This window comes from Saimiri boliviensis, chromosome 8 (genome assembly GCF_048565385.1).
Source record: "Saimiri boliviensis isolate mSaiBol1 chromosome 8, mSaiBol1.pri, whole genome shotgun sequence".
Taxonomy (NCBI): Eukaryota; Metazoa; Chordata; class Mammalia; order Primates; family Cebidae; genus Saimiri; species Saimiri boliviensis.
Genome location: NC_133456.1, coordinates 84,654,517 through 84,681,758, shown reverse-complemented (window position 1 = coordinate 84,681,758; position 27,242 = coordinate 84,654,517). Strand labels below are relative to the sequence as shown.

The 27,242-nt window shown below is 44.8% G+C and overlaps 1 protein-coding gene across 4 annotated transcripts in view; it reads right to left on the bottom strand.

Moving 5' to 3' along the window:
* VGLL4 (vestigial like family member 4) overlaps positions 1-27,242 on the bottom strand; it is a 166,237-nt gene that overhangs the window by 19,616 nt on the left and 119,379 nt on the right. For 3 of the 4 annotated variants that reach the window (XM_003927051.4, XM_039478541.2, XM_010337762.3), the window contains one exon: positions 24,611-24,800. In XM_003927051.4, the coding sequence (XP_003927100.1) occupies positions 24,611-24,800 (190 nt within the window). Of the gene's footprint in view, positions 1-5,781; positions 9,913-24,610; positions 24,801-27,242 lie in introns of those variants that run through there. The other variant, XM_010337763.3, reaches the window with a different exon arrangement.

The window sequence follows — 27,242 nt, the reverse complement described above, 5'->3', positions numbered from 1 at the left end:
TTTCCAGACCTGTGGCCTATGGACAGGCAGGACTCGTGGCAATGCTGGCCAGCGGCATAGAGTACAGCCAGGTTGCCCGATACTCAGGTCACATACCTGAATAGCTCCACTCTATGTAATAAGGTACCAGTTTTCTTTAACCAGAACTGTCTACACATGTTTTCAATTATTAGCCTTAGTGTTTTAAGAAAAATTGAAGTTTGAGAAACAGGTTATAGCTGAGAATGTGATGGTAAAACAGCTCATCTGCCCCCACGTTAGTAACTGTTGCCAGGGAAGTAGTGGCTGCCCACCTGCAGCCGGGATCCCCGGAACTTAATTCAGATGGGGCAGGAATCCATGTGCGCATTAATCACTGCTTACAGACAAAACAGATGTGTCCCACATTAGAGTTTTCAAATGAATGGAGATGTGGCTGACATTAATAAAATCGAAATTAATTTAAAATTCCTACTGCTGCTAAATTTGTAGTTGTTTTTGTCATTATGTAGTCTCTCAAGGAATACTTCAAAAACACAGCCACTATATTTTTGGCATTAAACAGGGTCCTTGTATCACGGGAGGGATTAAAAGCACTGTCTTTCCTTCCGAACTGAGCTGCAGTGTCTGAGGTGGACAGAGCCCTGGGAGCGCGCGATCCCTGCACAGCAGCAGAGGCATCCGCACACTAGCATCCTGCCTTGCTATCTTCCAGGGACTACTTGAGACAGCTGGGGCGAGGGCTGGAGAGGGGTGAAGAAAAGGCAACCGACCACTGAGACCACCCAGTGCCAGTCAACCCAGATGTCCTGTTCTCCCTGCTGCTTCTCTCTACCCCACACCCTCAATCCGACTCTGAGCTCTGCCAGAAAGGCTTCCCTGTGCTGGCAAAGCGGAGGGCAGGACCCACTGCCTCCAATGCCCCACCTCAGGAAGGCGGGGGGTGGAGGGAGAGCCCATTGGCCAACTCAAGGCTAAGAGAGAATACACATTTCCTTTAGACATGCCTGGAGGCAAACAAATGGGAGCAGTCATTGCTGGGTGGGCTGCTCAGAAGTTTCCGTAAGTCAGCATTTAGAACAGTGCCTGGCACACAACTATTTTACCAACAAGCCAACCAAACACTAAACAAATTCTCAGGAGAAACCAGCACCAACAAGTTATAGAGTCAGAGGAACGTGTGAAGCTGGGTGACCCAGGGTGGGGCTGTCCATGGCCCTGGGGCTCCTGGAGAAACCCAAGGAAGACTGCCCCGGCCAGTGCCGACCCGCCAGAAACAAATGTGTCAGAAGACCTTCCACCGTTCCCTCTCGTTCTTCCGGCTGGCACTGCGTTATCTTTCATATCTTCAAATTCTTTTGAAGGCTTACTCTTAGTTTTTACTCCACATAATGCAGCAAATTGCTGGAAAATATTATAAAATTATTTAGTGGCCAGGTGTGGTGGCTCATGACTGTAATCACCGCCCTTTGGGAGGCTGAGGCGGGTGGATCACCTGAGGTCAGGAGTTCGAGACCACCCTAACCAACATAGAGAAACCCTGTCTCTACTAAAAATACAAAAATTAGCTGGGCATGGTGGCACATGCCTGTAATCCCAGCTACTCAGGAGGCTGAGGCAGGAAAATTGCTTGAACCCAGGAGGCGGAGGTTGTAGTGAGCCAAGGTCGTGCCATTGCACTCCAGCTTGGGCAACAAGAGCGAAACTCCGTCTCAAAAAAAAAAGGATTAACCTTCAACATCAGGATTATTCCAAGACCTGCAGTCAACAGAACTATTTTTTCAACAAAACAACCAAAGATGCCAATAGGCATTTCCATACCCATGCTGCACAGTGTGGTCGCATAGAAGCCTCCAGTCCTTTCCTTCCGGTTAATTCGGCTTTGTGACCCCATACTGGCTAAAGAGCAGACATGAATGAGTGCGTACAGGCGTATCGGAGACATCAGACCTCCTTTCTGTGCCACGAGGTGTGTGGCAGTCCCCTCCTCCCTACACACCCAGCCATGGTCACAACCGCCTGCATGCCAGCCACCTTCCCATGGTCCAGCCCTAAGGCTGGCAGGAACCAGTTCAAAATCATTCTGTGGACCTCTCCACACTACAGGAAGACCTCTGGTTCAATAAATTTATTTGGCACTAAATCAAAATTTTAAACCTGGTTTTCCTCTTAAAGTCACTGATCTACCTTGACTGAACTCAGAAACTCTGCAAAACAAAAACAAAAACAAAAAACCCCCACAAAACTATTAAGCTAAACTGTACATTCACTGAAAATCTGAGTATTGAGTATACAAAGTGATTAAATACTCATGTAGTAAAAGATTTTGAGGCATCTACTATACAGTCTTTAAAATAATAATAGACCGTAAGTCCTTCCAAAAGCAAATCACGTAGTGTGTTTATTCTCAACGTGAACTGCCTCTGAGCATCCAGGTAGTCAGGGCTATGCTCCATCTTTCCAAAACAGGGTAAAAGGGTTGGCCAAGCTAATTTTCTTTAAAAAAAAAAAAAAAAAATCAGACTGCATTACAGAAATAAGTTTTAAATTAAACAAAAAATTATTTTGAGGGCAAGACTACTGCTTTGCTGACAACTGACAGCCTAATTACAAATCAATCTCCTCTATTCTTAAAGCACATCTATTCCACAGGACCTGGAAAAACACTATGGAGAGCTCATTTCATTGATCTAACAAACTGCTTTTCTTTCAAAAGAGTCTCATTTTCAAATTCTGTGTAAAATTCAGAACCAAGCTGTCTACTGAGCTTCACTGATCACTCACATCTAGATGTAATCCCCTAGCTATTAAATCATTTTAGCCCAGAAGTGTTCGCTGCGGAGAATGCAGTGTGAAAGCCTGGAAAGAAAGTGGGGGGAATTCAATGATTCCATTCAACACTGAAGTGGCATCTCTTCCCCCAAACTCCTGAGATGATGATTCAAATAACGCTTCTGGAGAATTCAGAAGCACCCTTCCCCAGGACCCCAAGTTTCATGCACCTTTCCTTTGTACTAGGGCTTCCAAAACCAGATGGTAACAGTGAATCTTAACTACGCTTTAAATTGAATTAAAATTACCAGCCCTAGCAGGGCGTGGTGGCTCACGCCTGTAATCCCAGCACTTTGAGAGGCGGATCACTTGAGATCTGAAGTTCAAGACCAGCCTGGCCAACATGGTGAACCCCGTCTCTACTAAAACAAAAACAAAAAATTAGCCGGGCATGGAGGCGGTCACCTGCAATTCCAGCTACTCAGGAGGCAGAGGCAGGAGAATCGCTTGAACTCAGCGGGTGGAGGTTGCAGTGAGCTCAGATCATGCCATTGCACTCCAGCCTAGGCAACAAAAGCAAAACTCCATCCTCCACCCCCAACAAAAAAAAACTGCCACTCTCAGTGGTCATCACACTGTTATCTCTTGATTATTAGGCACCGAACACTGTATTCCTGGAGCTGAGTCTGCCCTCCAAGCTGCCCGACTCTCCTTCACAGCCTCAGTCACCCCAGGTGAGTATGGAATATAAAGGATTCACACAGAATAGACTGATTCATGTTTATTCAGTTGAACCGAAGTTGATCATCACAGTTCTTATTTTATTTTTACTATGGTAAAGCACTATACTGGTATGCTGTGCCACCAACTCCACCATCCATCTCCTCTTCCCAAACCAACTCTGCACTCATTCAACACCCACCTCCCACACTTCCTCCTTCTCGAAGCCCCTGGAACCACCTTTCTACCTTCTAGGACTTTCACTACTCTAGGACCTCCTATCAGTAGAATCACACAACACTTGTCTTTCTGTCACTGGCTTACATGTCCTCAAGGTTCACCCATGTGGCAGCATGGGCCAGAATCTCCTACCTCTTTAAGGCTGAGTACTATTCTACCGTATGTACAGACCACACCTGGTATATCCATTCATCTGATGACGGGCACTTGGCTAGTTTTCACCTTTCGGCTATTGTGAATGATGCTGCTATGAACACAGGTGTGCAAATATCTGTTCATATCTCTGCTTTCAGTTATTTTGTGTGTCTACCTGTTAAGTCAAATTGCTTGCATCCTATGATAATTCTGCTTAATTTTCAACAGATCATTGGCAGTAAAGGAAGTTGGAAATATAGGACGCATTTTTTTATTTAACATTTGGCCCTCTCTGCTAGAGAAAAAAGGATGTTTAAGTTTCCAAAAGGATGGATCCTGTCCACAGCAATAACTGAAATTGCAAGCCTTTGTGAAAACAACCCAAGTGGTTCATGAGAAGTGAATGCTCATGAATAATGTAAACACTGGACATAAAAGTTAAATAAACAAAGAATATCCACCACCCAGCTCACTAAATCCAGGAAACTTGGGCATACAAGGGGCCCACTGCAGTCAATAATGTCATCAACAGTAAGCATTTTGGAGACTTAAAAGCTACATATTTGTGGTTCTTATTTCTCTTGTGAGCCTTTAAAAATTGTTTCAAGTCATCGGAAGATGGCTGTTAATAATAGCAATATGGACCATTAGTATAACATTGGTGTACAGTGTTACAAAGTGCTTTCCATATACATTATGTTCACAGATCATCTTCAATCTGCAACTTCTTTTTTCTTTTTTTTAAGGATAGTCTTGCTCTGTCACACAGGCTGGCATGCAGTGGCACAATCTCGTCTCACTGCAACCTCTGCCTCCTGGTTTCAAGTGATTCTCCTGCCTCAGCCTCCCAAGTAGCTGGGATTACAGGCACATGCCACCACGCCCAGCTGATTTTTTTGTATTTTTAGTAGAGATGGGGTTTCACCATGTTGGCCAGGCTGGTCTCGAACTCCTGACCTCAGGTGATCTGCCTGCCTCGGCCTTCCAAAGTGCTGGCATTACAGGCGTGAGCCACTGCGCCTGGCCATGAAACTCCTCTTTAATGGCCAGAAAGTGTATTTCTTGAATGATGAAACTAAAACCCAGGGGTCCTCATCTGTGCAGGGAGGTACATACCTAGGAGCATATCTAGACACCTGGCCCTCGAGCAGTCACTTACTCCACTCTCCATTTTCAACCCAGCTTCATTCAGAACAAAGAGGGGACCAAAGGGTGGAAGCAGAGGCTGCTCTGTGGAGTGACTTTACAAGTGACTGAGAGATGAAACAAAAGCATTCATTTTCTATTAAATGTGAAAGATCTCTCAATCTCTAATTGGTCCTGCACTCTAAGGCAACTTATAGAGGAAGGACTCAAGTAAAATTTCCATGGAGGGAAGTGGTCAAATAGCTGAGGTCAAACCCTCCAGACTCCAATTGTGGCCAAGTGCTTTTATTTCCCTTGTAATTTTCTTTAAGAATAAATGTTAAACCTAAAACATACCCCTTTTTGAGGCGATCTTGGCAGCTGGACTGAGTGGGAAGAAAAAGCACCTTGTACTCCCCGAATCAGCAGCCAAACTATGCACCATTGTGCAGAGGAGGTCACATGACAGCCATCACCTGAAACTTGGTGGCTTCCAATCCATTAAAGAAACAATAACTCGTGTGCGTTAACCCTTCCAGCTCCCACGGGCAGCCCTATCTCCCCTTCCAGTCCCCGCTTCGGAGAAACTGCATGACACAGATATGACTGGGGCACGGTGGCGTTGGGGGAGAAGGGAGGGAGGGACGAGAAGAAAAACCGCTGCTGTCCCTTCTGAGCAGAGTCTACTCTACCTCTCCCAGCACTTGCTGTCTCGCAGTTTAAATTAATTACAGCTGAAAATACAGGGTTGCCATCTGGTTTGAAAAAGCAAGGATAAGGGAATAAAATGAAAGGGTTCTTGGTACTAACCTCACTTTAATCATTGCCAAAGAGCATGAAGACAGCCCAGCGTCCTCCCACAAGAAAGCCTTGGGCCTCACAAACTTGGCAAGCAGTCCCAGACGCAAAACTGGATGGGCGGCGTGCCTGTCAGAATAAAAGTCCCCCCTGAAAGGAGGGCTGCGAGGTAAGGGGCCTCTTTGCCCCCCTGCACTGCAAGAAAAGTTTCCTATGGGTCCTGGAGTAGGTCAGGAACTCCGGGGAAGATTTATTTACAGAAGGTGCCTTGCCAAAACGCTACACGCATCATTACAGTTCCATTTGGTGAGAAAAGAGATTTGCTGTCAGAATTACAGCATGCGATTTCCTCTTTCTTTGTTTCTCCATCTTCCATAACATAAGGCTTTTATAAAACTCCAAAATAAGGCTAAAGAAAACACAGGAGAGGAAGGTTGCTGCCGAAGTGGAAGAGCTCGAGCTCCGAAGGCAAGATGCATGCAACTCCACAGCACTCTCAGAGAAGGAATGCCAGAACTCCCCCATTCTCCTCTGCGGCAGCCGCAGCTACAGACTCACTCCTGCACCAAAGGAAGCAACTTCCTTCTGCCTCCCTTCCACCAGCAGAATCCTAGGTGAGAGGCCTTTCTCTTAGGACTCAGGCTGCCACAGATGCTGGCTCCAGGCACTGGAGAGGCAAAGGTGCCACAGCCATCCTAGGTTTGTCCTGGTGAACTTTTAGGCGGGTGCAAGAAGTTGCCAAGTCTGCAGATGTCTTAGCCGTATGCCAGCTTCAAGTAGCCCAGAGAAGTGAAGCATCGGATTTTCAGCCCATTTAAATTTCCACCTGCCCACTACCTGAGTTCTTTTACACCCAGGTGAGTTTTGCAAACAAGACCCTGATACACCCAAGCCCAGCTGCTTTCAGAAAGTAACACCAATTGAAGCACCATGGTATTTATCAGAATAAACTCTGACCAACTGGATATTTTATAAACCAGAGATTCGACTTACAAAAAGGCAAGATAAAAAGCAGATTATGAAAATAGCATTTCTGTTCTGGTGAAAAACACATCTTCAACCCAAAAATGATGTGAAAGTTTTCTTCCAAATCCTGCCCTGACAGAAACACTGTCTATAGCAACAGTGTCCATAACATTCCAAATCTCAGGAGTGTAACTTTCTAGTAAATGGTACATCTGTCAAGCCACAGGAAACATCTGGTAAAATGGTTAAATAAAAGCAGAATTTTAAGCTTTTCTGATTTCAGAGCTTACTAGCAGTACTCAACGAGACTATCAAATGCTCTAACAGCTCAATGTGACAGTGAAAAATATCCTGGAGGGGACCAGCTGAGAAAGAGGACAACCCGGGAAGGAGTAGGCTACAATCCCACTGTCGTCACGATGACGATGCCCCCATTCCAGGCGTGCCTCGGGGGGACAGTAGCCATAGCCCCCTCAGCTGTGCCTAGACGGGCACATTCCTGCCCATCACCGTAGCAGAAACCTTCTCAGGCCTACTTAAGTTCCTCTTCTACCCAGGGCTGACTCCCCTAAGCATACTGACGTATCCCCAGCACTCCTAACCCTGTAGGCCCTGAGGAGAGGTTTGGTGGGGGGTGAACCAACGAAGTGATGACACATGAACAATAAGCTTCCCTCCGTCCCCCAGCAGACACTTCTTAAACACACAAAATCATTCTAACCATCAAGACATACCCTGGCCAGGTGTTATGCAGCACATGTCAGTCCTTCCTAGAACATTTTACAAGGCTTTTCCATTAAATAAAATATTTAATGATTTGACCACATTCAAATTTAAAAATCTGTATTTCAGAAACACAGTAAATAATGCTGAAAAGCAAGTAAGATTACTTATCTTCCCAACTCATTTGACGGAGCACCCGTAATGTAAAGAGTCATTAACATATCGAGAAAAAAAATGTACACTCTAATTTACAAAAAAGACAAGGTATCAACATCATAGTCACAGAAGAAATGCAAACAGCCAATCAGGATATGAAAAGATCAAGTTCTGTAGTAGCAACACACACACACACACACACACACACACACGTTTCCCCCAAGAAACTTGCATATATTACATAAATGAGTAAGTGGCAGCAGTCACCTGTGGGATGATGCCAAGAAAGAGACAGATGCATGCACTTGCTGGTGGGAACAGATCAGCAAACTGTATAGAGTGAAGCTGACAGAACACAGCAGCGAAAACCGAAATCGAAGATCTCTGACCCAGAAATTCCACTTCTATAAAAGTGGGACTATATGAGATCTATAAAAGTGGGACTATATGAGATGGGAGGAAGGATGAAGATATTGGAAGTTCTGCAAATGACAGTAAAACAATGTACCACCCAAATATCTGTATTTGTTAACAAGTTCTTTTGGTTACAAGCAACATAAAACAAACCTAGTTAGTTTAAGGAAAAAAGGCAACTTACTGGAAAGATATTGTGAGATTTCTTGGAAATGAAAAAATGCTGAACAGCCAATCCTTGAAAAGAAAAAAAAAAAAAATGAGGTGGCCCCAGAGATCTGGGCTTCATGAGCGGAAGGCGCCCACGATGGGTACATGTGCAGCTTCTCACCAGAGCCTGCCTTCTGTCCTCTCCCAGCACCCGGCATCCATCACTACCACTGGCTCCAAGTGTTACAACTTGGTCACCTTCCTAGGTCCTAGAGACATACCGTCCTCCAATCACAGCTCCGTTAAGGAGTTCTTAACACCAACACAAAATCCCAAGAACATTTTTATTATAAATCAAATGTGCTGCTAAAAACTAGAACATGCCCCAACACACACTTAAATGCTACCAGTTTTCACAGTCAAGAGACTTCACTGGGCCAGGCATAGTGGCTCATGCCTATAATCCTAGCACTTTGGGAGGCCGAGGAGGGCAGATCACTTGAGGTCAGGAGGTCGACGCCACCCTGGCCAACCAACATGGTAAAACCTCATCTCTACTAAAAATACAAAAAAATAGCCACACAGCACCATGTGCCTGTAATCCCAATTACTTCGGAAGCTGAGGCAAGAGAATTGTTGCAACACAGGAGGCGGAGGGTGCAGTGAACTGAGATTGCGCCACTGCACTCCAGCCTGGGTGACAGAGTGAGATGCCATCTCGAGGGGGAGAGGAGAGATGGGGGTGAGAGAGAGAGAGAGGAAAGAGCGCGAGAGCGTGTGAGTGTTCACTGGAGCCTTGAATGAATTATTTATAAGTTAAAAATTGGGAATCTCCCAAGATAGAAATCTATTATGGTCTTGTTTCAGATTTGTACGTTTAGGGGAGAAAAAGAGACAGGGGACTGTTCCACCTATGCCATCAGTAAGTGAAGATTCTGGATTTTTTTAAAAAGTAAAACTGCTGGAATTGTTGGCTAGACCCAGAGATGAGCCTTTGTGTCAGGAATAAAATTTTATGAGAAGGTGATTTATCTTAGAGCAGGCATGAGGTGTTTACTCTATTCCATGTCTCTCACCATCTGACATTCCAAATCTTCTGCCTCCTCCTTCCAACAGTTCTCTCGCTTCCTTGTTCCCTCTTCTGAATGCACACTTTCCAACACAGAAGAACCACACATATCCTAAATCCCTCCTTTATCATATACAATGTCATCCCTCCCAGTGCTGATGGACAGGCAACCCCCTGCTGTTGGTCCCTGGGTGCTTCAGTGAGAGCCCCTGAGCTGACACTCCAGAGCAGTATCTGGGTCCCCTCTTCTGTTCCCACGAAAGCCCCTGCCCTTCCCGCTGCAAAGTGGGACAAATCCTAGATTAAAGATTGCTAGAAAATACAATGACTAAATGTAATGTGATTCATTACTGAATCTTGAATTAAAAAGAATAAATGTAAAAGAATTTCAGCCGGGCGCGGTGGCTCAAGCCTGTAATCCCAGCACTTTGGGAGGCCGAGGCGGGTGGATCACGAGGGCGAAAGATCGAGACCATCCTGGTCAACATGGTGAAACCCCATCTCTACTAAAAATACAAAAAAAAACTAGCTGGGCGTGGTGGTGCATGCCTGTAATCCCAGCTACTTAGGAGGCTGAGGCAGGAGAATTGCCTGAGCCCAGAAGGCGGAGGTTGCGGTGAGCCGAGATCGCGCCATTGCACTCCAGCCTGGGTAACAAGAGCAAAACTCCGTCTCAAAAAAAAAAAAAAAAAAAAAAAAAAGAATTTTAAAAAATCTGTAAAGGGCATTATTGAATGTGAAAAGATTATGTGAGATCATAGCATTATCTCCACAGATATGAAAAATAAGATAAAAGGCAAATATGGGCAAACATTAACAACTGATGAATGCAGGGAAGGGTGTGAGTGCCTTCAATGTTTCTGCAGAGCTAAACTTTTTCCAAAATATAAAGTATCTATGGTGGGAAAAGGGTGCAGGAAGGATAGAAAGAGGAGATTCTCACCAAATTTGGCTGGAATATGTAGAATGATGTGACTTAAAGTACAGGTGATATGGTATACATGGCCCTCCATATCCTCAAGTTCCTCATCCACAGATTCGACCAATCACAGGTGGAAAGTGTCGTCAGGCCTCTGACGGGACAGACTTTTTTCTTGCTGTTATTCCCTAACCAATATAGTGTATCAACTATTCCCACAGCATTTACATTGTATTAGGTATACATCATCTGGAGGAAGTATGAGACAGGATTTGCATAGGTTATCTGGAAATACTATGCCACTTTATCTGAGGGACTTGAGCATCCTTGGATTTCTGTATCCCCAAGGGTCTTGATACCCATCCCCCAAGGATATCCAGGGACAACCACACATGACAATCACTTTGTCGGGAGTCCCGAGTAATCCTCCCCAGGAGCTGGCCACAGGATACCAGGAGCCTATGTGATCGAGAGAGGCCTGGAGTGTCTGTGTTTCTATCACCAGATGTAGTCACTTGCTCAGAAGCGAACGGCCTAAGACAAAGTGATGCGGTGTTATTCAAAGTCAACACACAGAGGAGGACAGCTATTAGTGATACAAGCACAAAACTGTCACACAAAAATAAACACAACAACAAACCTAGAAAAGAGCTGAAAACACTTTGGCTGTGAAGACTTTTTGGAAAAATTTGAAAAATACCAGCACTAGTACATACTTGGGCCAAGATGTGTTTGCTTTTCATAGCAGAGTATGAGCAAATCTGCACTTTCCACCCAAAAGAAATGTCTGGCCACCTCTCTGCCCTGTGAGACTCAACTCAAATGCATGGAATTCCTCACTTCCATATACCTCACTTTATGTTCACACTGGGACTGGAGCCAGATGCATAAGCAAGAAATATAGAGTGAAAAAAAAAATCATTTCACCCACACAAGAAACCCGAGGCCTTCTTACTCCAGAGTCAACACTGGGATAACGATTACTTGCTGTGAAACAAGCATCACAGGCAGGGCTGGTGATAGAGACTGAACGTTGTGTCTTCGTGCATTTTCGCTTTTCTGTTTTCAAGAGCTTAGCAGGGAAAGGAGAGTGCTGGGGCTCTGTTCTAGGACATGTGGAAGTAAAAATCAAGGCTACAAGGAGAGAATGGAAGCATACTAAGTGGTGCCACTCAGGGTTTATTACTATGGGTTTAAAAGCAATTCTTAATACCTGTCCCAAAAGGAAGCGGGTTTTCACAGAGCTCTCCTAGTGACTCTTTTTTCATTCGCACATTTCCTTAGCACCTAGTTGGTGTCAGGCACTGGGCGGGTATGGTGCTACAGACCCGAGCAGATTCAGCCCCTGGTCTGGTGGAACTCATAGTCTAGGTAAGGGGACAGACAGCTGGACACCCAATTGTAACAAAGTGTCATCACTGTATACAAAGTAGTATTCACCATGAAGCAGGAACAAGTGCCACTTGTCAGAGGAGGTGGCTTTCAGAACCACACTGGAGGATGAAGTGCATGTGTGGGCCCCTGTCAGGCTGCAGTCCAGGGAATCCTGCAGGCAGACACCTATGGAGATGGGCCCATGCGGCATCACCCTGCGGCAGACTGGGAGCCATGGAAGAATTCCAAGCAGAGATGAATACTTCAGAAACCACCTTCTGGCACTCGAGCACCAGTGAGACCAGTCAGGAGGGCACTGCCTTCCCAACGCGGGTCTCAACTACGGCCTCAGCCAGCACCTGCTAGGAAAAGTTAGCAGGCTGATCCACAGGCAATGACCGAAGGAAGGAGACGGCGACGTCCCAGGCAGGCGGACAGAGACTTGTCCCAGTCATAAATATGGGGACACAGACAAGGAGCAGACTTGGGTGAAGTGCTGGAAGAACGCAGCGGCAGATGTTAATTCCAGTGAGGTGGTGCTGGATTCAGGGCACGCATACAACATCCAGTGGGAGGGTGGACCTATGCATGTGAAGGCTTGGTCTAACCTAGAGGTAAAAATTTGGGACTCATCAACCTATTGTGGCAAGCCCAGCCATGGGTTCACACGTGACTTGGTTAGAAGGGTCTGTGCAGGCAGAACGCGAGAGCCCTGAAGAATACCAATAATGGTGAGTCTCTGGAAGATCCTGAGGAGTGGCCACAGGGGTGGGAGGGGACCAAAGAAAGCCAGAAAAGGGCCAAGAGAGGCAGGGGAGGAGAGCCCTTCCAGAAAGCGAAGTCAAGTAAGACAAGGGACTGCCCTCTTTCCTGAATCTGGCAACTAGCAGGTCACGAGTGAATGCAGGAGAGGTTTCAATAGAATCGTTGGTATGGATAACAGCACTGGAGTAGGGAGTGGGTATAAAGTAACTCTCTAGAAATAGCGATGGAGGCAGGAAGAAGTAGGGATGGATGATAACCAGGCACAGGGTCAGAGGAGGATAGAACTTCACGTTTCCCTAATTTCTCTGGCCTCAATGAATTTCTCTAACAGCCCCAAGCATTCAAGATGGCACCCAACAGCTCCAAGTCAAGGAATTAAACATCATTTCATGCTGATACTTAAGCTTTACAGCACCAGAGCTTTGTAAGTCTGAAAGTTTGTGATAAGAGAATTTTGAAACCCAAAAAATGCTCCTTTTTGTCAGGCAATATTTATGGGGCAAGTATGCTCCAAGGAATATTAGTTAACAGGTCTTATGAAAAGGGGGTGAAGGATTCTGTCTTAGCTTGAGCTGCCATAACAAGATATCGTAGACTTCATGGCTTAAACAGATGTTTGTTTTCTCACAGTCCTGGCGGCTGGAAGCCTGAGACTCGGGCACCAGCACCGTCGGTGTTCGATGAAGGCACTCTTCCTGACCCAGAGAGAGTCGCCTTCTTGCTGTGTCCTTATGTGGTGCGAACAGAGCAAGTGAGATCTGTTTCTTCTTGTAAGGGCACTCATCCTAACAGACCAGAGCCTGCCCTCATGACCTCATCGAACCCTAATCACCTCCCAAAGGCTTCATCTCTAAAGAGCATCACATCATGGGCTGAGGTATCGACACGTGAATTTTGAGGGCATACTACTCAGTCCGTAACATTTAGATTCAATGGCCAATTTCATTTGAGAAACTCAGCTAAACAGTGTTTCTGTACCTAAGACTTGTCAAAACCTGAAATGTGCTGACATGCAGGAGCGGACCCAGGAGACCGAGTTTGGCACCACCGATCTTTGACCAGGAGATGTGTTCGTTTCCCTTGGGGCATCCTGAGGGAAGAGTGTTTTGAGACAATCTGAGTAGTGGCGAGCGGTGTCCCTCCAACTGTCAGATGCCACTGAGGAAATGACTCCGCACAAGTTAGAAAACTCGTAAGCATCCCTGGTTGGGTTCAATGATGCGGAAATTTAGGAATGAAGCAAGATTTCAGCTCTCAGACATGCTTCTAAATTGACCTGATCTAATAGGGGATGCTTTGTCCTTTCCACTTGGCCTCGACCCAGTTTCTGGAGCTTGTTTCTACGTAGATTCATTAGCTGCATTATTCTTAGGTCTCTTCAAGAAGAAAGGCAAGAGATAGCATAAGAAGCTGGAGGAGAGGGCGGTAGCAAAAGTTGCTTCCTTCTATTCTGAAGTACCTGTGGCCTCTGCTGGGGCTGGAAGGCCTGGATCCAGAACTCAGATCCCTTGTCTGGCACAGTTCTAGCTACTGCCAGACCCAGAACATTACTGCAACATTAAGCCCTCTAATTATGCTTTGGAGACAATCTGTGAAGAAATTTTAAAATGGAGACAGTGTGCATGGGTGTGTGTTTTAACCAAAAGACACAGCAAAGTGGATAGAGAGCAAGTCCTGCCATTTATTAAGTAAAAACTACACCAGACACAGAATGTGGGGCTTCTAAACTACCTTGCTATGTTCCAGCTGCATGTGGCACAAGCAAATAATGGCTTTATATGCAAGAAATTAGAGGAAAATAAAGAACCATCAATAGCCACACCTAGGCAAATTTCTTAGTATTTCTCTTTCCAGTCTTCAATCAAATCTATTAATGTAGATTTGGGACAGCACTTGATATACATTCAGGACAAACTAGCTTTGTGTCACAATAAGAGGTCTATGAAGGTCCCACAGGCAATGTCGAGGTTAACCCTCTAGCTACGGATACAAACCGCTGCTACATGTGTGCCCAGAGCAGAAGCATCTTCACGAAGATATCATTCCAAAAAGCGCACTCAGAGGATCGGGAAAACAGCAGAACCCTGGGTTGTTTTGTTTCTCTTCTACATTTTTGAATACACTTATGTCATGTTAAGAGCTGACTCTGCACATACTAATGCACATTCTGTCACATACCCCAAATGTCCTTTAATAGGCATCCCTCTGACAAAACCTCCCTTCAAGGTTTTCGTCCCACTTTTATAACCTTCATGGCACAGATTAGAACCACAGAGGCTAAAGCCTAAGTCCCCAGTGCAGTCTAGAACAGACAAATGGACGAGAGTGCCTTTGTTCTGCTTCTCTGACTCCTGCCCCGCTTGGCATTTCTTCATTCTGTGTTATTTGGCCAGAAAAATGCCAGCAGCAAGACGGGGATCTGCCTTCCCAGCTCTCTGCGGAAGACTCTTAAGGCAGAAGCAAGGCCTGCTGGGAGAAGGCTGATGTCAGCTCTTAAGAGCACAGCTCCCTGCTCGAATAAGGAGGCCTTTGTTTTCAGCTCAACTGTGAAAATGAGAAAATGCCTCTGGCCTGACAAACAAGAAACCCACACAACACAGGTCAGGCCTGTGATCTTTACTTAAAGGTACCACACTCCATTAGCAAAACACTTCCAGGGAATCTGCAGATGCAAAGAGTGGCCCTCAGAGAGGAGCAGCTCTCCTTCCACCTCAGCCAAGGCAGGTCACAGCTCTGAATGTGAGGGGCCCGCAAACCTCAGAGAAGCAGTTCCTGGTGATACTCCACTAGGTGAATGGAAACACACACAACTCATATACATGGGGCCAAGTGGAGGGAGGTGTTAAAAAAATTAAAAATCCCGATTTACCAACAAGATTGCAGTTTCTACATTAGTAATTGAGAAAAACTAAAATTACGGCTATAACATATCCTCCTGAATCCCCAGAATGCCTTTGGGAATACTGGTAGTGTATGAAAGTACAGAAGAATACAGAATTTCAGGACTGACCCTACCAAGTTTAGACTATGCCAAGGAAGCGTGGCAGAAAGAAAGAGCAAATAGTTTGAAGGATTCCACTCCATAAGCTTTGATTTATGAAGTCTGCAGGTAATAAAAAAGACATGTCTTCAAATGCTTAAAGCAAATTATTGAATGCTCCAGTTTGAATCTTTTAGGCTAACGTTACTATTGGGTTGGGCCACTAACTTAAAATTGGGCCACAGATTTTAAACAGGAATTAAAACAATGTAAAGAGCAGCTTCCTGAGCATAAAGAAAACCCTTGTTTGTTCCTGTGGGGTTTTCACCTGTACCAAGACTCATTTCAGGCCTCTTGCGGGCAGCTAGACAGCACCCTCCCTTTCAGAGTCCCAAGGGAACCCTGGACAGGCTGTGAGGACTGGAGTGTGCTGAACTACTAACGTCCCGGGGCCTTCACCCCTTTGCTTCCTTCCGCCCTCCTTTGGGCATGCTAAAACGAACAGCCCCCACTGCCGCCTCCCAAATAACCGCAGTAGTGTGTGGTGGTTTGAGAGAGCTTAAGTTGCATTGACCCAAACTATCAGGCATTAGGGTCCAGTGTCAAATGATTCATCACTGTTGGATATGTGTGCTGTTAACACAAATATCACATGGTGGCTGAGAGCACTGGCTCTAGGATCAGACAGCCTGAGTTTTGAATCCTGGCTCTGGTACTTACCAGCTGGCTGTGTGACCCTGAAAGGTTACAGAATGCTTGGTGTTACCATCCGTAAAGGAGGGATAACAATAGTCTCCACCTCACAGAACTGTGAGGATGTGACGGTCGTGCCCATGAAGTACACAGCACAGTGCCAGCGCACAAGAAGGGCTCACGAGTTGCTATTATTAACAAGCCCTGATACAAAGGCTCTCCTGATTCTCTGCACACTGAGAATCAGGACCTATCATCATTCTCAGTAATGAAAAATTCACCTCTCTCTAAGGCTTATGTAGACATGAACATGGTAACATGTTCTGCCTATAAATACCCAGTTGCCAGGAGGGTCAAGGAACTAAAATAACCTCAGCTTTTCAATTTCCTCTGGGTTCAGTTTTAACATGAAACAAGGCATTGCTTCCTTCACTCTCATGGAACTTGAGAAACAGTCTCTTGGTAACCGGTCCATATACATCCAAACTAAAGGCTCTAAAGACAGAGAAGAAACAGCTGCCAAAGGGAGTTATGATCAAGTTGCCACAACTTTTACGTCCAGATACCAAAACTACAGATACTGCAGAACATTTGAGGTCTCTCATACATAATCAACTCTTCTGCAACAAATAAATAAAATCCAGAGAAAACCCCCAATCCCATTTTAGCCAATCAACAACTCCTCCTTCTTACTGAGTTTCTATTACATGCCCAGCTCTGGATTTCAAAGGCTTCCTCCAACCTTTTGTCAAGCTGAATGAATTAGTGGTTTTGAGTTTGTTTTTCTCTCTTTTTCTATTCACCCCTATGGCGAGAAAAGTGAAGTGACAGGGTCAGGAACAAAACAAAGCAAAACACCAGACGAACAATGAAGAATGGAAGGACAATGCAAGCGAAGGAAGAGGGAGGGAAGTGAAGGTGGAGGAGCCGCAAAGGGAACAGGAGAGCCCAAGCCTGGAAGATACACTCAAGGGCACACCAGAATCGGGACACTGGACTCCAGCAAACACTTCAAAGGAAGCGCCACAGAAGCAAAGACAACAAGGGGGCCCATCTCACACCAGGACGGTGTTTCAAAGGCACCCCATCAGCGAGGGGGGGCTGGGTTTTCTTTCACTGGGCTCTTCCTTGTTCATTATGGGTCACTCAGTGGGTCTGTGGTAAACACAGCTGGATAGAGCACAAGGCTAGTGACCACGGCTTTGATCCCAGTGTGAGCCTAGGGGCTCTGCCCTATTCTGTGGCTGGGAGCAAATATGCCGTAAATGTATACGCTGATCAAAGAGAAGATGCCTGCTCAGACAAGAGTGTGGGCTCAAACAGCACTTCCCCTTGAGAAAGGGTCCAATTCAAGTCAACATAAAATTATTTAGCACATACCACACCACATGCCAGAACATCAGACTGGTCAAGTGTCATCTTAAATATATGATGTGCACCTCTGAGGGTGCATGTAATTCCCCAGGTGGGATGTAGCTATGGCATAATTAAGTGGTCACTGAGGATGCTGTCACACACAGTAGGATTAATTCCAGCTGCCAACACCCTGAACACATTACCCTCTCAATATAAAAAAAAAAAAAAACAGCTCAATTTTTGCTTTTATAAAATCAATCTGACATAGACAAGAAGACAGAGGTAGATAGATAGACATAGAAATATGCCTACCTAGTTTAAAGGGTCACAATTACTGTGAGAGTTAAATGAGATAATGTATTTTAAACATCCAGCACAGGGCCACTCCAAAGTAAGCACTCAATAAATGTTCCCTTCCTCACAGGTGATTGATCGAGCAGTTCGATGGCACGTCCCACTCTGAGCCTACACACAACAGGTGATAACCTCTTCACTTCAGAATTTCATCTGCTGACGTACTCTTTGTCACAGAGCCCTCTCCAGGTTCTACCGGCCAAGCAGCCTAGAATGACTCTCCCAGCTGCTATGAATTTACCACACTACACCCATCATTTGCCTTCAAGAGTTGTAATTTTATAACAAACACACAAGATATTACAAATGCACAAGGTTATCCACTGCAGCACTGTTAGTACTCTAAAGTATTGGAAATTGACAATGTCCAAACATAGGGGACTGGTTGGATGAGCTTTGGTGCATGCAGGCAATGGAGTGCCACGCAGCTGAAACCCAGAGTGAGGAGCTGCCAGGAACAGATCTCCACAATGTGTCGCTGAAAAAACACCAAGGCTAAAGTGAGTATACACAGTAGGCTGTCATACATGTAAGAAAGAAGGAGAAATGATAAAACATTCATGTGTTTGCTTGATTTACCTAAACAGAAACACAAGAAGGATGCTTGCTTCCAGGGAAGGGAACAAAAGGGGTGAACAAGACAGGGTAGCAGTAACACTAAAAGCACACTTTTTAGTACAGTTTTAACTCTGGGAAGCATGTTAACATCTTACATATTCAGGCCAGGCATAGTGGCTCACGCCTGTAATCCCAGCACTTCAGGAGGCTGAGGCAGGTGGATCACGAGGTCAGGAGATTGAAACCATCCTAGCCAACACAGTGAAACCCGGTTTCTACAAAAAATACAAAAATTAGCTGGGTGTAGTTGCGTGTGCCTGTAATCCCAGCTACCCGGGAGGCTGAGACAAGAGAATTGCTTCAACCAGGGATTTGGAGGTTGCAGTGAGCACTTCCGACCAGCGACAAAGTGAGAGTCCATCTCAAAAACAAAACAAAACATATTCAAAAAACAAAATTTAAAAGGATGGAAAAAGCCTAAAACTGAATGCAAACAGAAATACATGAACCTAACAATATATTTCAAATAACATGACAACACTGATGGAGAAAAAGGAAAGTCACTCTTAAAATTCATTTTTGATTATTACGCCCTTGGCATGGGACAAGGAAAAACCATAAACAAATCCTGAACCTTTTTTACTTTATTTCAAAGTGGTATTGACATCGTGATTCTGAAACTACCTGGCGTGCACTGCAGGAGTGGACCATGAGTACATGCGTGGATGTGGTTCTTACTGGTGAGTAAGGGAGATACAGTATGGAATGGGAGGGTGAGGAGGAGCTCGGGAGAGCTGGGTTAGCCCTGGAGCATCACCAGGAACTCATTCTTTCCTAGGAAATTATTTCCATGGAAAGGATCTAGAAACAGTGCTATTCAACAGAACTTCTTGTGATGATGGAAATGTTCTGTATCTGTCCCATCCAATATGGTAGCGACTGGCCACATGTGGCTACTGAGCTTAAAATGTGACTCCTGCAGCTGAGGAACTAGATTTTAAATTTTGTCTCATTTTAAATTTAAATCAACACCTGTGGCTGGTATCTGCCATACTATTAAACCAATCAAGTCTAGAAGCAGCATCATCATAGTAACAATAAGTAACCATGAAACACTACGTAATCCATGGTAACGATAACACCAAACACCTGGATCTGGGCTTCTAAATCCTATTCCCCACTAAAAGGAACTGAGTCCCCTGGAAAAGTGACTAATTCCATGGCTGGAGCAGGGAGGCTACAAGACGAGCCTAGAACAACTCGTAGTCCAGAAAATAAGAAAGTGCTCAACAACCACAACAAAATAATGAAGGTTATGACAAGGACATAGGCCCAGTGGAAGGGGTTCTTGCTTGTCAACCCTGGGACAGCTATAGCTCACTGAATAAGACAGGAACCCTGGAGACCAGGTGGATAATAAGTAGATAAATAGGCAGGCAGGTGAAAGGGGGAAGAGTTCTTTCTTACCAGATTGCACTTGAATATCAAGGGCCATTAAAAAACAACAGCTTATTGATTTTTCCACAAGACGAATCCCACTCTACCTCTTCCCATCCTTTAATCCACTCTTTCCAGACACTATAGATTAGAGTACTTTCCAACTTCCAAACAGACATTCATGTTCTTAAGACTTTTCTTAAGAAATAAACAGAAATAATGTATTTCTCAGGGTCTCTGTATTAGAATCAACCCAACAGTCCACTAGATAGCTTAATGGATAAACATAGAAACTGCCCTTTCTGGTCTTAAAGCATAAAACTTACATTGTTTTATCTGAGTTCCTTAAGATCTTCAAGGCCTCTCAAAAAAAAGGTGTCAAGGAACTGAAACTCACCAGGTCACTACATTGGGAAAATGCGATAAGGGACCCTCCTTCATCATGATTCCGTCCTTGCCCCTCCCAAGTTGCTGTTTCTTACAACTGTTTCATTTCTTCCCTGCTATATAAACCCCTGGTTTTAGTCCATCAGAGAGATGGATTGGCCCCATCTCCTAGGCTGGAGTACCCAATGAAAGCCTTCTTCCTTGACAGTACTTGTCCTCAGTCACTGGCTTTCTGAGCAGAGGGCAGCAGGACCTAGACCAAACCCCCTGGTGTTTTGGTAACAATATCATCAAAAAAATTAATAATGAGTTCAAATATTCCAGGCCCTAAGAGGCTGGAATTCTGATGGTGGAAGTGTGCATATAGAAAATAAAAGCAAAAACAGGCTAGAATAAAAAGCCCAGGAATTTTAATTTTCAAAATTCTGAAGAAATCACTAAGGAAAGCTCTCTTTCTCCCCTTCCCCAAAATCAAACCAGATAGAACTCATCTTATTCTGTCTCATCTTTTTAAAAAAAAAAAAAAAAAAGACAGTCTTGCTCTGTCTTCCAGGCTAGAGTGCAGTGGCCCAATCTCAGCTCACTGCCACCTCGGCCGCCCAGGTTCAAGCAATTTTCCTGTCTCAGCTTCCCAAGTAGCTGCAACTACAGGTGCACACCACCATGCCCTACTTTTTTTTTTGTATTTTTAGTAGAGATGGGGTTTCGCCATGTTGGTCAGGCTGGTCTCGAACTCCTGACCTCAAAGTGATCCACCTGCCTTGGCCTCCCAAAATGCTCAAATTACAGGAATGAACCAACGAGCCCAGCCTCCGTTGCTTCTTACTATGGCTCAGAGTCACCTGATGTCTCTATCTTTCTTCTAGAAAATGTCTCTGTATGATGGTTATAATAAAATGTAGCCAAACCATGCATCTTTGAAGCCTTGTTAGCTAGCTACCAAAACTAGTTTTCTTTCTCCCTCCCTCCTTTCCTTTTTTAGAACCAGGGTCTCCCTTTTGTACCCTGGCTGGAGTGCAGTGGTGTGATCACAGCTCACTGCAGCCTTCAACTCCTGGGCTTAAGCTATTCTCCTACCTCAGCCTCCCGAATAGCTGGGAGCACAGGAGCACTCCTCCAGGTCAAGCTAATTTTTAAATTTTTTGTAGAGATGGGGGTCTTGCTGCCCAGGCTGGACTTGAACTCCTGGACTCAAGCAATCTGCCTGCCTCAGCCTCCTAAAATGCTGAGATTACAGGCATGAGCTAACACAACCCAACCAAAACTCTTTTCCAAATAACACTCCATTCCCCAGAATTCTTGTGATTGCTTTAGTGATCAAATAAATCACATTTTCATTATATGTCATTAACAAACTCTAAGAAGATAAAGCACAAAAACTAGTTTGTGATCTCCTTAAAGAGGCAAATATACTAGACTATTTCTTTTCAAATAATTACGAATCTGAAATGTATTACAGATAACTTCTCAGACATTAAATATAAAGGGGGGAACATAACTATAGCCCAATAGGAAACATTTCTTCGAACGGCAGCACTAAATATCCTACAACATGAAGAAGTAAGACAGGCAGCATCTTTCCTATCTGTCATTAGGCTCCTAGAAAATACAGTAGAAACAATGGTAATGTTACTAAAATTAGTAACTATTACACAGTGAACAAGTAACACTCAGAAGGACCTAACCACACACTGATGGCCTTTCCTCCTTATACTGTGCACTTAAAAACGGTTAAGAAAATACATTTTATAATATATATATACTTTTTACCATAATTTTAAAAATGGCGGGGGGAGCCACCTGGCTGGTTTAAGGGAGTCTGAGAGACGGGGTTACTGATGTTTCTATTTTCCTAAAACTTTGCATAATAATGTCAATTGGGAGTTTCACATAAAATTCAGCAATTCTGGCCAGGTGCCGTGGCTCGTGCCTGTAATCCTAGCACTTTGGGAGGCCAAGGCAGGCAGATCACAAGGTCAAGAGTTCAAGACCAGCCTGGCCGACATGGCAAAACCCTGTCTCTACTAAAATTACAAAGATTAGCCGGTGTGGTGGCGCATGCCTGTAGTCTCAGCCACTCAGGAGGCTGAGGTAGGAGAATCACTTGAACCCAGGAGGTGGAGGGTGCAATGAGCCGAGACTGTGACACTGCATTCCAGCCTGGGAGGCAGAGTGATGCTCTGTCTCAAAAAAAAAAAAAAAAAAAAAAATTAGCGATTCTCTTCTTTACATTTAAAATTATTTATAGTGTCATCACAGACCCATACATCAAGATCATATTTGTAGCCCCCAAGAGAGTTACAAAATTATTTTCTTTTCCTTTTTTGTTTTTAGATGGAGTCTCACTTGGCTCACTGCAACCTCCACCTCCAGGTTCAAGCGATTCTCATGCCTCAGCCTCCCAAGTGGCTGGGATTACAGGCACCAACCACCACACCCAGCTAGTTTTTGAATTTTTTAGTAGAGACAAGGTTTCATCATATTGCCTAGGCTGGTCTCAAACTCCTGGCCTCAGGTGATCCACCCACCTCGGCCTCCCAAAGTGCTACGATTACAGATATGAGCCACTGTGCCTATCCACAAAATTACTTTCTAAACGTTTTAACATTCTAATAATAATAACTAAAGCTGAGTCCTTACAGTCTGCCAGGTACCGTACTTAAGTCCTTACAATAATCCTATGAGGAAGGAATTAATATTATCTTTGATGAAATGCAAAGAAAGCAGATTTGAACCCAGGCTTTTTATTAAAAGGCATATACTATCAAACATTAAATCCACCATCGATACACACACACACACACACACACACACACACACACACACACATTCTTATTCTTTATCATTATAACCAGTATCTGAACAATGGAATAAAAATAACAGCTCTCATCAGCTGAGTGCTACCCGTGCCAAGCTTTTTGCCTATTTTAACTCTAATCCTCATAACAGCTCTATACATTAACTATTATCATTGTCAAGGATACTGGGCCCAGCTAAATTAAGTGACTTGTCCAAAGCCTCACAGCTGTTGTGTGGCAGAATCAGGATTTAAATTAAGTCATGTTTGTCTGTAGGCTGCCTTCCCCTTTCTTACTAAGGAAAAGAAAAGGAAAAAGAACAAATGCTCGTATTGGGGTTTGGAAAGGCGGGGGACGGGAAAGAACAAGAAATCTGTGGTAATAAAAGAATCAACTGCAACAGTTGAGCACCCAGGAGTTCAGCGAGCCCCAACTGCGGAGTGCATTGTTTGCAGGGCCTTCCTGCTGGATTCCTGATGGTAGCAAATTCCAGGGCTCCAGACTGCAGGCTCAGCCTCTGACTAACACTGCAGTGATTTATTTGAGGATAAATACCTCTGTCAGTGTCTTATGACTGAACACAACAGTCCAAGCTCACTGGAACGAGTGGAATGCGAGACGCTGAAGCTGAGGCAGCAGAGGCGGGAGCTGGGCCACCTCTCTGCAAATGCTCTGCCTCCAAGGAGGAGCCTTCCTTGCTCTACCTTCCTGCAGGGAAACAGCAGCACCCTCAGGAACTGGAGCATGTTGAAAATGAGGAAACACTGACTCACGCTGGAGTGAGTGCTCGGGGCGGGGAAGGACGAGGACCTCTGTACCTGCACACGCAAAACTCCCTCCGACACTCAGCGCAGCCTCGCCAGGACTGGCAAGACAACTCCGAGAACACCAACTGCCCTCACCACTGTCCCCACAGTCCCCCTGGGCAGGTGATGGGGTGTCTCCAAGTCCTGACAACTGGGGAGAAGCCTATCTCTTTGCACGCGGGGTGTGTGCCGAGAGCAGAGTACAAACGGGAGAAGCCGGTGCATGGAAGTGGGAGGTTTTTCCAGTGGAAATGTGGTGATGATGCACAGTGTATTACAGAGAACTGTAGTTTCAGCCCCTGTTGTTTCACAAATAATGAAACTGAGGCCAAAGAGTTGAAGCAATTCGTGTCAAGAAGGTAGAGTGTCAGTGGCAGATCAAGGACTGGCTGGATGAGTGGCAACCTGTATGAGCACAGGAAGCTGGCTTCCCTTTATGGGAAGGTCCCAAGTTTGTACCAGGGACACACAACGTGGGACCAACACTTCTTCGGGTACAATCCTAGACACCTGAGTAAAACCTTAACAGGCATCTGCTCAGGTGCTGACCTTCCCTTCTATTTGTCTGGTGCATGCTGACATTCACTAACACTGATTCTCCTAAAAACAATCAGTATGGAGAGGTGAAAGGCCGAGCTTAGCAGACGACTACTTGCAGAAGCACTAAGGGGAGGACACTAACTTCTATGGAGTTTAACATGAGAAAGGTCCCACTACAGGTACGCTGGAGGGAAGTCGGACTTCCTCTCTCCACAAGTTATCCGAATGAGTTTACCACCTTCTTTTTTGTCAGAAGAGTACTATTTTTCTTTATAAATAGTATCCTTTACAAATAAAGTATCCAAATGGTAACTTCGGAATCAGCACAAAGTTGCAAAACAAGTAAGGCCCCAGCACCGAGCACCCTTAAGCCGAAATAAGAACAGAAGAACTCACAGAGGGGGGTTGAAGATGCGACTCATCTTGGAGACGTGGTCATTGTCACAGTCTAGGTCCTCATCACCTGGCTCCATGCTGAACTTCCTCTTGCTGGGGCTGATGGGGGGAGGACCGGTGCGGTGACTGCTGAGGGCAGAGGCCACTGGCAGGGTCTGCATTCTGGGTTCTCCCCTGAGAGCAGCTTCACCTACGCAGAGAGAGATGACGTAGTCACCAAGCAGGAGAAAGGCCCCCATCTCAGCCCCCCCAGGCTCCCCGCCCGCCCAGCCAGCCCCTTGCAAAACTACTCCCAGTGGAAAGTTTTTGGCAGTGGGATGGGGCTGCCTGCCATCCTCAGAACATGGTTTGAGTGTGGTGAGCTGCCAAGCATGAGACATTTTACATCAACGCGGTTTTCTAGCACAATCACTCTTTAGGGTAGAGTTTAAAATAAAAACTTGCAATCAAATAGCAGTGGGGAGGCAAAAAGCATTTGCTGTAAACAATCTCAAAAGTTAATTTAAAACAACAAAGGTCTTTTCACGTGTGGGTATTCCACTCCATATGGACAGAAGAATAACCTCACTGTACTCATGAAAACACCATACCCAATACCCAACTCACTTTTCCTGCTTGTTCTATTATTATTATTATATTCTTGGTATATTATTTCTTCTAAAAGAATGAGGAAAGTTTATGGGCTAATAGTTCACACATTTGCTCCCTAAAGAAATATATAGCTTAATGGGAAATGTTTCTTAGAGTCCACTAAAAATTGCACATTAAAAATATTATTACCAGCACAAAGCTTTAGCATATAACTTATCACAAGCATAATATATAGGTAGGTACAGTTCTGAAACGTTTTTCAAAGTTAGGCAATCAAATTAGGGTCCAAATTTCCATTTGATTTGGTATCCTGGCGTTTTTCATAACTGTTTTAAAAGGTTTTGTACTAGGTAATCACTTTGTGCCTTGCTGTGAATTAAAAATAAGCATAGCCTTTCATAGTCATAAAGGTTGTGTACCTTCTAAGCTTTATAAAGACTAACGATTGGGCCGGGTGCGGTGGCTCATGCCTGTAATCCCAGCACTTTGGGAGGCCAAGGTGGGCAGATCACAAGGTCAGGAGATGGCGACCATCCTGGCCAACATGGTGAAACCCCGTCCCTATTAAAAATACAAAAATTAGCCGGGCACGGTGGCATGCGCCTGTAATCCCAACTACTTGGGAGACTGAGGCAGAGCACTGCTTGAACCCGGGAGGCAGAGGTTGCATGAGCCGAGATCGCACCACTGCACTCCCGCCTGGGCGACAGAGCGAGACTGCCTAAAAAAAAAAATTTTTTTTTTAAAAAAAGACTAATGATTACTTTAGAAAATTTCAAACTTTCTAAGTCACATGGGGAGAGCACCTAAATTTTTCACCAATAATAACCCTTTTGTTGTGCTGGACATTTGGGTTTCTCGGATCTGGCCCATTTTGTTTCCATTTGGTCATAATTGGAGAGTAATATGAGGATAAAGTCAACGTCATCTGAGGCCCTGTGGTACCTAAGAAAAGGAATCTTTGTCACTACTCATTTTCATATCATCACAGACGTGTGGACAGTGTTCACAGTCATTTACTTCATACACATATGACAAATATGATTTTGTTGGAGAAAGGAGGAAAAAACCTTCTGAATATTTACCAGGAAAAATAAAAACTTTGCCAATTTAGTCGGCAAGATATAAACCAGCAAATATACTGTGACCCATAATACACCTCCAGCCAGGATTTCTTTTAAGGATTCTGGCCCCAAAACAAACTGGAACTTTCCATTTTAAATGAGATACCTAAAACACAGGCCCCACGCTGGCCTGCCACACTCAGAAATTCAGCATGATCTTGGTTGGCCTGTACTCCCTATCAGGTAATTTTGCATTTAAAAAAAAAAAAAAAACAGTGCTAATCTGTATACCTTCATAAATTAGAAAAATTTCTTTTCTAATTATCTCCCGTCTTTGTGATACTTCCTCCTCCACATAGAGAGAAGAGGGTGTTTCCAAGGGAAAGCTTCAGAAGCCCAAGCCCAGCTAACTTTCTGGGAAGCCCTGATGATACCCCCAGGAATGCAGCAACTGCCAATCAAACCTCATCAAAATGGCACGGGCTGACCCTCCTCTCCACCCAGGGTTTCTCAACACCCCAGCAGGGACGCGAGGGGATGAAGAGTTGTACCCCTGAGCTGTGGTCATCATTTCATCAGATGTCAGCTGTGTACCAACAGGAGTTGCTATGGAAATAGCACTACAGCAACAGACTGAAATCACTCCAAAAAAGGAGCCGTCACTCATTCCAACAGCATACACTGTGACGCGGAGTGCAAAACCCTTGGGTTAAGAACAACATTCCCACTCCCCTACCCAGTTTCCATCCTAGTAAAAATTCTCGTGCTTGTTTGCATTTTAAGTTCATCCAACGGATGCAATGCTTATCTTTAAGACTGAATCACTGATATCTAACACAGAAAAAAAAAATTCCACAAGAATCAGAAAACACTGGAGATTTATAACCAGTGGGTGGGGGTGAGACTGGGTCTGGGGCTACAGGCCCCATGAAGGCACTCCAGGTGTCCTTTACCAGGGGCTGTGACAGAAGCCTCCA